The sequence below is a fragment of the Poecilia latipinna genome, unplaced genomic scaffold (assembly GCF_001443285.1).
Source record: "Poecilia latipinna isolate Pla-1442-1.1 unplaced genomic scaffold, P_latipinna-1.0 Scaffold3703, whole genome shotgun sequence".
In the NCBI taxonomy this organism is placed as follows: domain Eukaryota; kingdom Metazoa; phylum Chordata; class Actinopteri; order Cyprinodontiformes; family Poeciliidae; genus Poecilia; species Poecilia latipinna.
The window spans coordinates 5,580-21,962 of record NW_015116319.1 but is presented as its reverse complement, the minus strand read 5'-3'; the positions used below and the strand labels follow the sequence as shown (position 1 = coordinate 21,962).

At 42.3% G+C, this 16,383-nt stretch overlaps 2 protein-coding genes across 3 annotated transcripts in view; one reads left to right on the top strand and one right to left on the bottom strand.

The window, feature by feature from the left end:
• Window positions 1-7,337, bottom strand: part of cmtm6 (CKLF-like MARVEL transmembrane domain containing 6) — a 12,199-nt gene extending 4,862 nt beyond the window's left edge. Inside the window, exons 1-5 of one of the 2 annotated variants that reach the window (XM_015024544.1) lie at window positions 7,218-7,337; window positions 5,201-5,257; window positions 4,997-5,120; window positions 292-468; window positions 104-202 (exon numbers count right to left, since the gene is read on the bottom strand). In XM_015024544.1, the coding sequence (XP_014880030.1) occupies window positions 104-202; window positions 292-468; window positions 4,997-5,113 (393 nt within the window). In that variant the 5' untranslated portion in view covers window positions 5,114-5,120; window positions 5,201-5,257; window positions 7,218-7,337. The remainder of the gene's footprint in view (window positions 1-103; window positions 203-291; window positions 469-4,996; window positions 5,121-5,200; window positions 5,258-7,217) is intronic. The other variant, XM_015024543.1, reaches the window with a different exon arrangement.
• A 4,757-nt stretch (window positions 7,338-12,094) lies between these two features.
• Window positions 12,095-16,229, top strand: LOC106941496 (copine-4-like). The gene is made up of 3 exons (XM_015024545.1): window positions 12,095-12,139; window positions 14,866-15,057; window positions 15,439-16,229. The coding sequence occupies exons 2-3, from the start codon at window positions 14,887-14,889 to the stop codon at window positions 15,649-15,651; spliced, it is 384 nt and encodes a 127-aa protein (XP_014880031.1). The 5' UTR covers window positions 12,095-12,139; window positions 14,866-14,886; the 3' UTR covers window positions 15,652-16,229.
• The last annotated feature ends 154 nt before the right edge of the window (window positions 16,230-16,383 follow it).

The following is a 16,383-nucleotide window of genomic DNA, read 5'->3' as shown; positions in this document are numbered from 1 at the left end:
GGCCTCTGGTAGAGGACCCGAGCTCAGAGGATGAAGAGACCACCCATGGAGGGTGAGAGGGGAATTTTTATACACAGAGGGACACAGAGGGACGGTGTCTCACCACGGCGACGGTCTCCACTGTTGTCTTGCCGTTGTTGGCTGCAAACACGCCGGAGGCGATTAAGAATAAGCCGGCGATGAGGAGCGTGTACAGGAAGTCCTGCAGGACAGAAAAACTCATCACTTCAGTAGTAAGACAACAGGGACGGACAGAACCACAACCACAGCAGAACCACAGCAGAACCTTACCACTTTGGGCCAGCAGCTGATGCCCACCCTGCTGTACAGCGTGGTGGACAGGAGGAAGAGGAGCAGCGCCGTGAAGAGGAAGGCTGTGCAGCTCACAAACTCAAAGAAGTAAAGAGGAGAGCAGCTCAGGCAGGTGGACACCGTCTCCTCCAGGACGAAGGCCACCAGGGACAGCAGCTGGGGACACACCACAACAGGACCATCAGAACCAGAACTACAGTTATGTGATGTATCCAGCCCAGAAAGGGCGGCCATCTCGATCTGTAAACTACCAGCTATCCACGGTGATGCTAGTTGATGACATCATCAGCCGGCATTAAAACAGACAAGAAGAGGAAGTGTCATGGCGGAGAGCGACAGGGACAGAGCTCGTTCTAATCTGGACCCGGTTCTGGTTCAAACTGGGCTGTTAAGGCATTTTGGTCCAGAAACAGGTGAAGGCAACAATTTTACACAACGCAGGTGAATCTGGTGGAGCTGCTGGCAGCACTGCTGCTTCCTGGGCTCGGTTCTGTCTGCCCGTCTGTACGTTCTCCCTACGGGTTCTCCCTACGGGTTCTCCCTACGGGTTCTCCCTACGGGTTCTCCCTACGGGTTCTCCGGCTTCCTCCCAGTCCAAAAACATGTCAGGTTAACTGGTCTCTAAATTGTCCCTAGGTGTGAGTGTGTATGTGGTTGTTTGACCCCTTTGTCTCTGTGTTGCCCTGCGACAGACAGGTGACCCGTCCAGGTGACCCGTCCAGGTGACCCGTCCAGGTGATCCGTCTCTCACCTGAGAGGCATCAACACCTCATGACCCACCAGGGACAAGGGTGAAAGAAAATGGATGATGGATGAATCTGGTCACCTGTCGGACCTGAAGCTTCTCCTGGTTCTGCATTGTGGAGAGGCAGAGCACCAGGCTAGCATGTAGCTGCTAACAGAAACTATTGATTACCCTTCCTGAGTTCATACTGAGTTTCGTTTGAAACTGCATGTTGGAGCCAACGATCTGGCAAAGCAGAAATCAGAGATTCTGAAAAAGGACTTTAATATTCTTCTGGACACTTTGGGAAGATTAAAAATGAAGTTATTTCTCAGTTATTCCATCGCCTCAATGGGGAGACGAAAAACATTCCAGGCTGGGCATGATAAACAAATGGCTGATTAAAACCTGCTCTGCCAGCTCAGTGACCTTCATCGATGACCTCTGGATCTACTGGCAGCGCTTTCACCTCTAGGAAGAGGAGGACGCAGTCTGAACAAACATGGAATAAGGCTGCTCACTGCAAACATTTTTCATTTTATCAACAACAATGTGACCACACTGTCTATGTAAAGCGGGAAAACGTCCCAGTTCAACGAATCCATTTCTAGGGCTGTGAGAATCCTTGTTAAACGACGTTTAACTGAAGTCCTAAAAGGGGTTTTAATGCTTTTATCTTTTTTTATCTTTTTCAAAATCTCTTTCTCACCGTTTATTCACTGTCACATGCTTTTTATTTTAATTATGTGAAGCACTTTGAAATGCCTTGCTGCTGAAATGTGCTATACAAATAAAATGTGATTGATTGATTGAAACCAGTGAGATTAAACTGGTTTTAATGGAGAGCTGCTGACAAAAGGTGGCAGCAGAAACTAAAACATTGCAGACCGACGACATCCAGAGGCTTCCTCAAAACAAATCTATTGTATATATATCTATGTCCTCCACCTGAAGGGGGCGGAGCCTCTGCTCTGTGTTGGGTTAGAAGCTGCAGAACCGGTCTGGAGCAGAACCTTTGTCCTGCCTCGTCACATGACCAGCTGAGCTAGAGACGTGTCCTCACTGTCAGAACCAGGTCCAGTTTCAGACTCGCTGCTGTTTTTGTTGCATTAGTTTCCATTCCCTGCAGTGTTTATCGTTTGGTTGATTTTAGTTTTTCTGTTTGGTTTTTGTGTCTGCAGAGTTTCTAATGTAAAGAACCTCCAGAACCTCCAGAACCTCCAGAACCTGGCCTTCTTTCCCCCTGAAGCCTCTGGACCCAGGATGTGAGGAAAGAGGAAGGATTTTATTGTGAAAGGTTGCGGCAGAAAGTGCTGACTCTGCAGATTTGATCGGTTTATTCTGATCCCTTCCTGACTCAGTCAGAGGTCCAGTTCCGATCCGGGCCCAGTGTGAGGCACTGCAGAGCCGCTAGAACCGGGTCGGGTCACCAAACACAGAACCAGAGGAAGGTTCTGGATGGACCGGTCCTCCAGAACCGGTCAGATGGAGGTCCAGAGCTCTGATCATCCTGTTTCTGCAGCTGGTTCTGTTCGGCCCGGATGCCCCCCCCAGGCGCCGTTGCGACAGCCGGCGGTTCTGCTGACCGCAGCCAAACGGTCCTGCAGAACTTTCACTTCTCCATCTGCCGCTTCCTGCTGAACAGCAGAACCAGAACCAGAACCGGACCTGAACTTTAACAGCCAGAAATTTGACTTGTAATCTGAATTTACTTAAAAAACCCAAACTGCTTTCATCTGGTAACCACAGAGGAAAACCAGAACTTTGACCCAAATTCTGGTTTAATTTCCAAGAAGAAATGTGATATTTTTCTTCAGATGAGTTCAGAATAAAAAAACTGGATCAGAACCACCACTAGTTCTGGATCTAGGATCAGGATTCTATTTTTTATGATTTTAGGTTTTAAAAATGATTTTTGGCCCAAAGTCTGGACTGCTCTGCTTCAGTGTTTTTTCCTCTTGACTCCCGCAGCATGATGCTGCCACTGCCTGTTCGCAGCAGATGTATGGAAGGCAACACGTGGTTCTGTGCCGCTGATCCATCTTCCTCGCTGAGTGGCGTTTCAGGGCCAGAATGTTCTCTGTGCTTTATAGAAACAATCCTGAGCCGAACCAGAACCAATAAAACATGGCCGCCCGGGTCTTTGACTGGCTGTATGAAAACTTCTGGCCTCAGCGTCACTCTGAGCCGACAGATTCAGCAACTTGTTGCCAACTGGGAGAGGCGGCAACGTGTGAAACGAACCGCCGAACGGCAACTTCCTGTGACAACAACCAAGGATTCAGAAAAGAAGAAAAAGAAGAAGTGGCAGGAAGTGTGATTCAGGGGCGCCGACCACGGAAACCATGGCAACGGGTTCAGAGCATCATGGAGTGAACAACAGGAAACCAGTGAACCAGACGCAGACTGGGGACTGGTCCAGTACTGGGAACATGCACAGAACCTTTCACTGGAATCATCCAGACGGGATTATTTTAGATCCAGAATGAAACTAAAAGGTTTTAATTTAATCTGATTATGATTTTATTTCTGACAAAATTGGACCAATTGGTTCTGCAAAGTTTCTCCAGACGACAGTAAAGAACTGAAAGAAAACAGATTCACAAAGCACAACTGAACCGAGAACTGAATCATGAACTGTAGGGCTGTATCGATTCTATGATATTTACCGATTTTTCATCCGCGAGTATCGATACGTTAGAACATAGGGTCCATAGCCTTATAGCGTCTTTTTCACACGTCTGGTTTGTTACGGCGCAGCAGCCAGACTCCCACAGTCTCACTTTCAACTTGTGCTTAAAGAGCACATTATAAACTACACACCAGTTTTTAAATTGTGTTAATAGGCCAAATAAAACCGGAGTTATGCTAAAATAAGTAAACCGTATTTTTCTGAATGTCAGAGAAATGTCAAAAACTGTCTTTTCCGGTTATGTGACAGGAAATGAGCTTCCAAAGGTAAAAAACGAAACTTAACATTAGATTCCTTTGGTTTTAGAAATCTCAAATCTTCAACAAATAATTATGGGATGTATTTTGCTGCTAAGAAACCAAGTAAAGTTTCTTAACAAAATGAATGCAAAGTTTGGATGCCGGAGCGATCGGTGGCATCCGCTGGGTGATTTGTTTTTAGCCTAGTGGTTTCTGTCTGTATGTAAAGGATTACCTGAAGAATCAACGCGCAGCAGCAGCGGCGCTCTGCTTGGAGCTGGAAGACGGAGAGGGGAAACCCGCAGCCAGAGTCTGGGGGGTGAGGGTTGCCATGACGAAGATGGCCGATCGATCATTCATGTTGATAACTGACAAACAGTATCAGAGACTGAGAACGATGAGAGGCAGCTACTCAGAGATCAAGCAGGGGAACAGCGGCGCTGCGCAGCTGCCAGGACTCGATCACTACGGGGTGAGGCGGAGCCGCTACCCCAGCAGTTAGTAGTAAACAGCTTACAGCCACGGATAACTCTGGGAGACAAGGTAGAAAAATATTTTCACTATAGTCCAAAAGACTTTATTTTACCCTCCTACCCCAATCAGAGCCAGGTATTGTGTAGCTGATGCTTTTAATCAGTTTTCAGTTAATCAAATCCAACTGAAAACTGATGAAATCCAAATCTATGGAACACAAACCGTCACCAAAATCACTCTGTCCCTCTAAAATCTTTCAGAAAATCATAAAAGTGTATCAAAGCGTATCGATTGCAGAATATCGTGATATATATCGCACCATGAGATTATTGTGTCATTACACCCCTAATGAACTGAACCGAGAACTGAACCAATGAACTGAACAGTTCCCGGCTCGGCTCAGTAGTCCTGGTCCAGTTCCGGTTTTGTTCTGGTTCTGATCCAGCTGTGTTTAAACATCTGGACCAGTGGCACGGTAACCAAGGTAGCCTGATCAGAACCTGGGCGGTTCTGTCCAGACAGCGTTAATCAGAGCTGAGTGAACTTTGACCTCACCACTTCCAGCATCTTCAGGCCGAAACGCAGCATGTCCAGATGCTCCGACGCCGGGCCGAGCCAGAACGGCGCCTTCGGGTTAGAAACCGTCGTCGCTGTGTAAACTTCGTTGGCCATGATGGAGCTGGAGACAGAACAGGAAGTCGCATCAGAGTCCAGATCTATGACCACTTCCTGTTGGAGCCAACACTCACCAACACTGACCTCTACACCATTAATTAACAAAGTTCTTTATTTGAAGCAGAAGAGACGCGTAACCTCCTGAAAATTTAAAAGTCAAAATAAATGAGTGAATTAAACGATAAAACAGGAAAAAATCTAAACGATGAGTGGAATGTTTCTCTACACTGAAACCATTTTTCTCATGAAGTATTCTTCAGGGTGTCATGAGTGATTCATTTGCATAAACTTCATAAAGTTGTGAGCGCAGACATCAGGTCGAGCCCCAAGAGTCAGAGCGAAACTTGACCATGACGAGTGTTTTAAGCACAAATTATTCTTCGTTCACACAGAATTAAGTCTCACTGTACAAATATCACAAGTTATTAGCAGCAGGAAGTCCAGTTTTTCTCACTGAAACAGTTTGTCTTAAAATGCCCACGTTACCCCTGGGGCCGGAGGGCGACGCCCACGTTACCCCGGGGGCGGGAGGGCGACGCCCACGTTACCCCGGGGGCCGGAGGGCGACGCTGGACCTGGCCGGTTGGGGCTCCTAGTCGGAGAATCACAGATGATTTTCAGAGGCTCAGGCTTCAGGTTTGCCACATTTTGTCCTGGTGACCAGCTGGGCCAATCAGAGGGCGGGAGGTCCCGCCCTTCACTGTGATTGGTTTAGACCTCATGTGTCTGTTGATGAACAGGGAACATTTTAGACTTCTGTTTGTCCTCTAATGACTGGACGCACTGCTGAAACTTGTTAGGTTCTGGATGTTCCTGGCATGCCCTGAACGCACCACGGGCTGAAGCACGACCCGGTTCTGGTCCAGATCAGGAACAGCAGCTGAACAGTTGGACCAAGTACATTGGGACTAAAGTAAAAATGTTAAAGTTTCTGATCCAGAACCAAAACGTTTGAGGCTCTTATGACCCAAAACCGGTTCTGAGACACAAATTACTCTTTTTTTTTTTGGTTTCAATTCTACCTACAAATAAAACAGAAAATGTCAGAAAAACCAAAATGAAGATCAGATGAGACAGATTTCTAAATAAAAACATCTGTAGGAAGACTGGATTTTCACAATATCAGTATTAATGCATGTTTTGGGTCATATTAGAATAATGATGCATTTAAATGCGACAGGAATGCAGACTCTGAACATCCGCTTCCTGACTGGGCAAACTTTACTGCAATAATTATAACAATATTCAACATTTCAACGCCATTTATTCCTAATATCATGCAGCTCTACATGTTGAACTAAATGAGGCTGCAGGGAAAGGTCTGACCTCCGTTTGGGGATTTATGTGAGCATCAACATTCAGATGAAAACCAGAGTTTAGCTTTAATTTTCCAGATAAAACCAAAAACAAACATTTGAAGGGGATTTCTGTTTTCTCCGCAAGTGAAAGTGAAAAGCAGCAACCATGTGTTCAATTTCAAACTTTCCCATCATCTCGGGTTTAAAACACCAAACGTGATTCAGAAATATAAGAACAAAACCGGTTTTTTTTTTTTTTTTTATCGCACAGGAACGAATCAGAGCAGATCTGAAACATTTAACCTCAACAGAACGTTCTCGGAAAATCGGAAACTTCATCTCCACCAAACTCCAACTGTAAAACTTGACAATTTAAATCAAAACGTTGGTAAACACCAAACTAAACAGTTAAAAAGATGATTTATGAATTGTCTGTAAAGCAAGGAGTCCTGCAGGAAGTTCGGCCCTCATTTTATGCGGCAAAAGTTTTATTTTAATGGATTCAGCAGCTGTCTCTGGTTCCAAAGCCAAGGGAAGGGATCGGAGCGGATGTTGATTTTTTCAGAGAGGAGAACGGGATTAAACTCAATAAATGAAGATAGATTTTCTAAAACACAACTGAGATTATCAGAACTAAGGAAAAAATGTACTTTTAAACCTTTAATTGTATGTCAAACAAGAAACTTTAAGACGTTTGGCATCAACTTCAGCGGCCTAAACGTGATTAACTTTTATCTTTCTGAACAAAAAGATAAGGAAATGAGAATTTAAAAAATACGTGACGTCAAATGTATAAAACTCACGGTTGTGTTGTCTCGGTTCACAGGAGAGATGAACTTTACAGTTAAAATCTAACTCCGTCACCTCTAGGCTTTGTTTGTGAGCCACTTCCGCGTTTCAGAATTTTATAAAGCTGAACGTAACGCAAACTTAACTTCCGGTACCTACCGGAAGTTTTCGACGTCGCTTTATTGTGAAGTCTAGAACGATTAGTTTACCTTTAAGGTACTTTTGGTTTCAAACTCACATAAGTCCGACCCATAAACACAAAAATCAGCACTTTTCATCCACAATAAAGGTTAAAGAGTCGAAAGAAAGTGACTAAGATGTTCAAGGCCGATTTCTGATGAGAAAAGAAGCCCAGAGTTTGGTTTTTAACACAACACCGACATCTAGTGGTGGGAAACAGATGGAAGTTGAATGTTTGAAATAACCACTTTTTTCCCTTTAAAAGCATTAAATCAAAAACTTTCTGACTATTTAACTTTACAACAACAACATTACATAATTTTCTTATTTCTCCCAAATTCAGATGAAATATGTGATGGTTTACATATTTTCACCATGTAATTCAAACATTTATCAGTGTCATAGTTCCAAACTAAATATATAACCTACAACCAAAATACGTAAATTGTAAACTAAATATTTAGTTAGCAAACTATATACTTTGTTCTCAACTAAATGTTTAGCGTCCAAACTAAACATTTAATTTCCAAACTTGGAACTGTGTGCAGTTAGACAGTCACCGAACAACTAATAAAATATTGTTTTCCGAAGATCTTTTATAAATGTTTTTTTTGTAACTGAAGTACAACAGAGGAGAAAACATACATTACTAATTAGAGCTGCACTGAAAGATTATAAAGCTCCACGTTTGATCAACTGAAGAAACAGTAACAGATGTCTAAGTGTCGTTAAAATGCATAAAACTTACAAAAACGGGAGTTTTCCCAGGTCCATGGCGTAGAAAGTCCATTCATAGCCGGAGCCGGTCTTATGCAAAATTCTGTTCCATTTTCACGGCGCTTCTGATCGATTTCTCAGTAAAAACTACTCATATAATCATGTCAGTGTTGTAGCTTTCAGTTTAATCGGCAGCTATAAAAATTAAATAAATAAATAAACTCGGTCCTGTGTGGAAGTATTTTTACGCTGTTTTGTGTTCTTTTAAACGCGAAGAGAATTGATCGTTTTTCAACTTTTCAGCCACCTGAAATAATGTGTTCCCCCTCTATAAAATGGAAACAACTTAATTTACCAGCAAGTCCTTACCTGTGTTGATTCCGCTCTTCATCAACAACAAATCCTGTGATTTTAATAACATTTGTTCTTTATTTCCCAAAGTTAGGAGGGGGAACCAAATATTTTAGCTCTTTCAGCCACCTGAAATAATGTGTTCCCCCTACATAAAATGGACATGTACAGTGAATTATTTTCTTTGTTACCCAAACTTTGAACCATTAAATGAAGCTGTACATTTCAGTTTGCAGAAAAAACTCCTAGCAAAAGTGGTTGTGGATTTTCCTGTTTCCACTGCGGCGTCTACAGCATGAGGTGTACATTGCTGTGAGACTTATTCTTAGTGCACTGAAAAAATGAGAATTGAAGGAATTTTGGATTTGCACAAACAAAATAAGTTAATACTACACAATTCAGTCATCTTTCTTGCATTTACGCGATTGAATAAAGAACCATTTACTTAATTACCAACAATAATGAAACTACTAATTTTTCTTATGTTGATTTAACGTGATTAAATTAGATTACTAAAACCATTGTAATCATGTTTTATCATCACCGGAAATGATGCAATATACCAGAGACAATACTTAAATATGAATGGACAATAATAAGAGCGGTCTTTTGAATCTTAACCAATAAGAAGCCAAACAAGATAATTTTAAAGATATTGCGATTGCCGCTCAGTTTCTTCTGACTATTGCTACAAGAACACAAGACAAATCTTTGGAGGCCCACCGATTAGGTAAGTGATCTAAATATTATTTTTTGTAGTTGGGAATGTTTCCACAAAGATTATCGTTCTGTATGAGAAGTCATTTGTAAATATATTCTTATTTTGAGTGTTAATGAAAACTTTTGTCATGATTACTATAATTTGTATGTTTTGATGAAAAAATATGTACTTAGCAAAAACTTAATACATCAACATGGAATATGAAAACAGCTTTTTATGAAAATTGTTTGTCTATAACTTAATAAGTACAATAATTTCATTTTCTATAGTTATTAACAGTAGATGCGGCTCTTCAAATCTGGACTAGATTATTCTCCTCTTCAAGAAGACTCTTTATAACCATGTTTGTGATTTGTGAAACTTTTATCTGATTAGTGAAACTTCAAAAAGGGCAACTTTGCCCTTTTTTCGGTTTCGATCACACAAGATCTGCTCTAATTCCAAAACTACAACACCTAGACTCTTCAAACCTGGACTGGATTATTCTGCTCTAATAGCAGAATATTTATAACCATGTTTGGAATTTGTGAAACCTTTTTCTGATTTTGGCTAAGTACATTTTTTTTTTATCAAAACATACAAATTATAGTATGTTTTATAGTGGACAAATTATAGTGGGCGGCTGAAAGAGCTAAAATATTTGGTACCCCCCTCCTAACTTTGGCAAACAATGATCAAATGTCACCAAATCCACAGGATTTGTTGTTGAAGATGAGGGGAATCAACACATTAAAAGACTTGCAGGTAAATTAATTTGTTTCCATTTTTTAGAGGGGGAACAGATTATTTCAGGCCGCTGAAATATCCATTCTCTCCTCTCCTCCCCCCATAACTTTGGGAAATAAAAAGCAACTGTTTCCAAATTCTCAAAAATTATAATGTGTGATAGCATGCTAGACATTTCCTTAATCCAGTAATCTGTCATATTTTACATTAGAACGGGATTTACCAAAAAGTTTACACTCTGATCTTTTCAGGAAGTCTTTATTTTGGTGCCCTGCTATCGGCCAGCTTCCCTCCTCTTGTATCAGAAATGAAAAATTATAAATGCACACTACGTGTTGGGAACCTGTGTTTGTTGACTGACTTTTATTTGTCAGGCTTACGAGACAAAAGCTGAAAAAAAAAAAAGATCGATTCTCTTCGCGTTTAAAATAACACAAAACAGCGTAAAAATACCTCCACAGAAGACCCCGTTTATTTATTTATTTATTTTATTTTGATAGCTGCCGATAAAACTGAAAGCTACAACACTGACATGATTATATGAGTAGTTTTTACCGAGAAATCGATCAGAAGCGCCGTGAAAATGGTCAGATCCGCCGGATCCACTTCTCTGGCTGCAATGCGCGCTCCCGACACAGGGGGCAGATTTTCACAGGGGACAGAATTTCCCACAAGACCGGTGTTCTGACAACACCTGTTGCTTTCTCCTAACTTCCTCCATTCCTGTTGACACGCTACCGGAGAAAAATACAGCTAAGATAGTTTGCTGCTAAGAGCGCTCACTCGGTCGTATGTCTACAATGCAACATGAAAACGGTCGTTTGTAACATATATGACGCATTCTGATCAAATTTCAAACCCAAAATTTGCTTAGCATGAATTTAGTCACACAATTTGCCAACTATGTACTTATTTACCAACTTATTAATGTAACTTATTTCCCCTATGGACGAATTTACTGCATTTGACGAAAGGGAATCACATTTATGTCTGTTAAATCTGGAAACATATGTCTTGGTCAATACAACTGGGGGGGTAATTAAGAAGTCAAAGTTTGATTTCAGGTGAGAAAATGAGGCTGCGGTTCTGTTTTCAACTCAACACCGACATCTAGTGGCGGAAAAAGCTGAATGTTTTTAAATCGTTCGACTCCATAGCTCGGGTCCGTGTATTTGAAGACAAAAGTTCATCTGAGGAGGAAAATACAAATGAGCAGACTATAAAAACCCTCTGACATCAGTTTGTCCCGGTTTATTTTGCACTTCTTAGTCACTTTTTAGAATAAAGGTCATTACTATTTCATTTGAAACATCTCCTGCACTACATCCACTTTAGTATTTATTATTTTCCTATTTCTGATTTGATTTTTGTGCAATAAATAAACAAACTCACCTCACTTCCTGCAGGGCAGCAGCTCTGAACACACTGGAATGGCCTAGTGAAAGTCCAGCTGGAAATCCATGTCAGGAAACTTGATGTTCAGAGATTCTCTGCCTTCCATACTTCTCCTACTGCAGAAGCATGCCACACTTTTCAGATCAGGTCTGGCTTGTGTTGCCCAGTTCAGCCAGTATGAATACTTCTGGACCTCGGGATGCTTCAGCTCGGGATGTTTCATGAATAAAAGCTGATTTTATTTCCAACTCGGCCTGCAGGGGGCGCCGCGGCCCGCTCCTCTCCGGGTTTCCCCGGGTATAAATGCGGGAGGAGCGGCTGCGGAGCGGAGAGGCTCTCCAGCAGCCAGAGGAGGAGGAAGAGGAGGATGAGGGTGAAGAAGCGGAGCTGATCTCAGTTCGGAGCCGCTGAGCTGAAACTGGAAACTTCCGGATGTTTTTCTGAAGCTTTTCCTCATCCGAGCAGGTAAAAGAGAGGAAGACTCTGATGCTGCTGAGGAAGAGTGTGATGGTGCTGTGGTTCGGGTCAGAAATCCTGAGGTGATCCGGGTTCTGTCTGCTCTCTGCCGGTCACAGGTTCTGTTTCTGGTTAGTTTCCTCCTGATGCAGGTTGGTTCTTATGGAGAATCAGCTGGTTTGTGTCCTGTTGGATCTGATGATCCTCTAGCTGGTGATCCTCAGCTGAGGATGATGATGATGATGATGATGATGATGATGATGAAACAACCCAAACTCTTCACATAAAGCGAAATCACAGCTAGCAGTCTGTAGACAGACATGAAGGAAAATGTCCAAAGGTCAGAAAAAAACCAAGAACTGGACCGAGTCACAGATTAGAAACCTTAAAGTGAGAAACATTTATAACATTTATAAACTAATTAATTTTGGTTTCCTCACGTGTTGATCTGTTGGCTGTTGGCAAAATCTGCTGATTTTAGTTCAACAGAAAAAAGTTCAATCAGTTTAATGATGAGAGTTCCTCTGGTGGTTGGATGAATGGTTGGATGAATGGTTGGATGAACAGTCAGTTGGTTGGATGAGCAGTTGGATGAATAGTCGATTGGTTGGATGAATGGTTGGATGAATAGTCGATTGGTTGGATGAGCAGTTGGATGAACGGTTGGATGAATGGTTGGATGAACAGTCAGTTGGTTGGATGAGCAGTTGGATGAATAGTCGATTGGTTGGATGAACGGTTGGATGAACAGTTGGATGAACAGTCGGTTGGTTGGATGAACGGTTGGATGAATGGTTGGATGAACGGTTGGATGAACAGTCGGTTGGTTGGATGAACAGTTGGATGAACAGTCGGTTGGTTGGATGAACGGTTGGATGAATGGTTGGATGAACAGTCGGTTGGTTGGATGAGCAGTTGGATGAACAGTCAGTTGGTTGGATGAGCAGTTGGATGAATGGTTGGATGAACGGTTGGATGAACAGTCAGTTGGTTGGATGAGCAGTTGGATGAATAGTCGATTGGTTGGATGAATGGTTGGATGAACAGTCAGTTGGTTGGATGAGCAGTTGGATGAATAGTCGATTGGTTGGATGAATGGTTGGATGAACGGTTGGATGAACAGTCGGTTGGTTGGATGAACGGTTGGATGAACAGTCGGTTGGTTGGATGAACGGTTGGATGAACAGTCGGTTGGTTGGATGAACGGTTGGATGAACAGTCGGTTGGTTGGATGAACGGTTGGATCATGATAACAGCTGCAGATATTTTGGTTCTCTTGGCTCTGGACGGGTCTGTTTCCATAGCAACAGCTGCTGAGGATGATGGGAGCTGTAGTCCATGGTGTGTGTGGAGCTTTTTAGAGTTTTTTGAGTCCCTATGTTCTGTTTCATGTTGTATTTTTACAATGCAACATTTCATTGGATTTAATTTATTCATAAATGTCACTTCCTGTCAGAAACAACTTCCTGTCCGACTGAAGCTTTAAACCTGTCAGGCGTATGAATAATTCTGATCAGAATTAAACAGGCGGCAGCGTCACGTTTATTTGGTGCCATTTGTAAAGTTGCAGTCCAAAATTTGCCGCAATAATAAATATTTAACTGGCTAATTAAATAATTAGCTCCAAGCTAATACTTCATTAGATATTTAGCTCCAGCTATTTGGTTGGAGCTAAATATATGCAGTTAGCTAAGAACTAGCTCTAGATAAATATTTTCTTTACAAAGTGAATATTTACCTAGCTCAGAGTTAAATATTTATCTAGTATGCAAATTCACTTGTTGATGAGTGGAAGTGGACTACCAAAATAAAAGCTGACTCTGATAGCCAGTACACAAACTTCTGCTGGTGAGGCTGACTCCTCCAGTCTTCAGGTTTTATTTTGGTAGTCCACTTCCAGTTATAGGCAAGTGCATTTGTATCTTGGAGTATTTTGCTCTTAGCTAAATATTTAGGTTGCTAACAAAATTTTTAGCTGGGAGCTACTTGGCTAACTCCATATGTAGCTTGGTAACTATTTATCTTCAAATTATTTATGTAGCTCAAATTGGATATTTAGAAATATATAGCTAAACATTTGTTAGCAAGCTGCTTGCTAATGAAATATTTAATTTCGAACTAAATGTAAAGTAAAGCTAAACTTTTACTTTTAAGCTTAATATTTAGCTTGAACCTGTGGCATTTATCAGTGAAAGAAAAATGTGGTGAAAATATGACTTTTAAAAATCAACCTCCATTTTTTTTCCTCCTGTACCAGACTAAATAATCCAGATTATTGCTGTTTGTTTCTGACAGTGTAGCTTTATTAAAGTCCCGTTGCAGCGGTTCTGACTGAAACTGGATCCTGGACAGCTGAACACGCCTGCTCTGGTTCTGAGACGTATCTGCTCTTCATCCTGTTATCTGAGCCGGCGGCCTGGCGGAGGAAGAGGAGGAAACCGGACATTTCCTGCAGGCGGCTCAGTTAATCAGATGATGGAGGGCAGAGCGAGCTAACTGTCTGGTTCTGATCCAGACGGATTCAGCTCTGGTTCTGCTGATTCGGAACATTTTCACAGTGAAACATTTATGGAACATTTATAAAATTATAAGTTTAACTCTTTTTAGACTTCTGTCACTTTGTAAATAAAAAATGTTCAAATAATCTTGGATTTTATGTTTTAGAGTTTTTTTGTTTTTTTTTTAGTAAAAGCATAAATATAGAATTTTCCAAAATCATATGAACTGGTCGTAAAAGAACAATTTCAGAAGCCTGGATGCTAAAATATGACATTTTATTTTGGAAAAACGATTTAATTCTTTTCTTAAGTTTCCATTAATTTATTTGAAAATGAACTAAAATGCTGCGTTCAGCTCCAACATGTTCACGTCATTAAACATCTGGAGGAGAATGATTCATTGTTGATGAGTGATGGACTAATCGATTACTGACCTGATCATTGGCTGCAGCCCTGTCCTGTGTTTTCCTGTGAAGGTCGGAGGTCAGTGGCGACCAACAGGTGATGTGAAGGTCGGAGGTCAGCTCGTTCTGCTTTTCAGCCTGCTCCGTTTTCCAGATGATTTGGCCTCATTTCTGAAACTGGAGGTTCTGACCCACTTCCTGCCTGCCCCTGCAGACTTCCTGTCCCGCCTCCGCCATGAGCGACACCTTGGAGTCGGCGGCCGGCTCTCTGGGTCTGCTCAGCAGCTCCTGCCTCACCAAGGTGGAGCTGCGCCTCACCTGTAAGGGCGTCTCGGACCGGGACGCGCTGTCCAGGCCCGACCCCTGCGTCGTCCTCAACATGCAGTCCCATGGCCGGTGGATGGAGGTGGGTCACCATGGCAACCAGCGCCACGTGGCGTTGATGGGCCGAGGTCGTCCTCCTGACGCGCCGCCATCTTTGTTTCTGTGTTGATTTGTTATGGGAAAATTTTGAGTTCAGGAGAAAATTCACCAGAAGAAAAAAATTTACTTAATTTATTTCTGTTCTAATCACTGAAACCCGAACAGATGAAACTCTGACATCACATCCTGCAGAAGCAGAACATCAGAACATCAGAACCAAAACACTCTGTTCTGGTTCTGCTAGCTGCTTAATTAGCGCCGCAGCCTCAGTGCGATCTGGGTGCTGCTGGTCCAGCTCCAGAACCATCAGGACCTGACCCGGTTCTGATGGCTGTCACAGGTTTACTTCGCTGTTCGTCCACAGGTGGACCGGACGGAGGTGATCCGCAGCTGCGTCAACCCCACCTACTCCAAGGTCTTCACCTTGGACTTTTATTTTGAAGAGGTGCAGCGGCTGCGCTTCGAGCTGTTCGACATCAACAACCACAACGGGCCGAAGGAGGCCGACTTCCTGGGCTCATTGGAGTGTACGCTGGGACAGGTGAGTCCAGCTGGGACAGGTGAGACAAATTATTAGTTATTTTTTGCCTGTAACTTTGCCAACAGCGCCCCCTGTCATCCAGCAGCGGTTCATCATTGATCTGCCATTAAATAAAAACTCAACCAGATGTTAAAGACACATCTTTGATTTGGAAAATATTCGACTCTTGAAGTTTCATTTTCCACCAGGATGATTTCATTTCCTGCAGAGACCAGAGAAAACAGGAGCGGGAAGCCTGGAGACGTGTGTGTGTATGTGTGTGTGTGTGCGCGCATGTGTGTGTGAAGATCGTTTTCTCTTCAATAGCATTTACAACCAGGGAAAAAAAATCTAGTGAGTGAAAAATTGAGTACTACTAAAGAAACATGTCGTTTCCATGGTGACAGTCGGCCGGTCCAGAACCAGAACCAGACAGGGTTTTGGTGTTGATGTTTCTAAGGGTTAAAGTGTTGGCAGCAACCATAGCAACCACAGCAATGCTTTCTGAAAGGGCCACAGACTCCAGAAGGCGTCGAGGAAGTGGAGTGGGCGGAGCCAAGAGGGGCGTGGCCAGGCGTGGAGTAATGAGGCGGTTCTGTGGACGGCAGTAGAACTGTTAGCAGGATGGAGTTAGATTTGTTTCACAATTATTCAATCAAAAAAAAAATTCAAACAAAAAAAATCTTAAAAACTTTTTAATCATAAAAATATTTTTTATGAAACAAAAAAATATTTAAAGGTTTTTTTAAATTTAAGTCACTAATTTTTGTTTGAAACTTAAATTTTTTT

Coding starts and splice junctions, on each gene's coding strand:
- LOC106941496 (XM_015024545.1), top strand. CDS start 14,887: ATGAGCGACACCTTGGAGTCGGCGGCCGGCTCTCTGGGTCTGCTCAGC. Junction 15,058..15,438: donor CCCATGGCCGGTGGATGGAG/GTGGGTCACCAT, acceptor GTTCGTCCACAG/GTGGACCGGACGGAGGTGAT.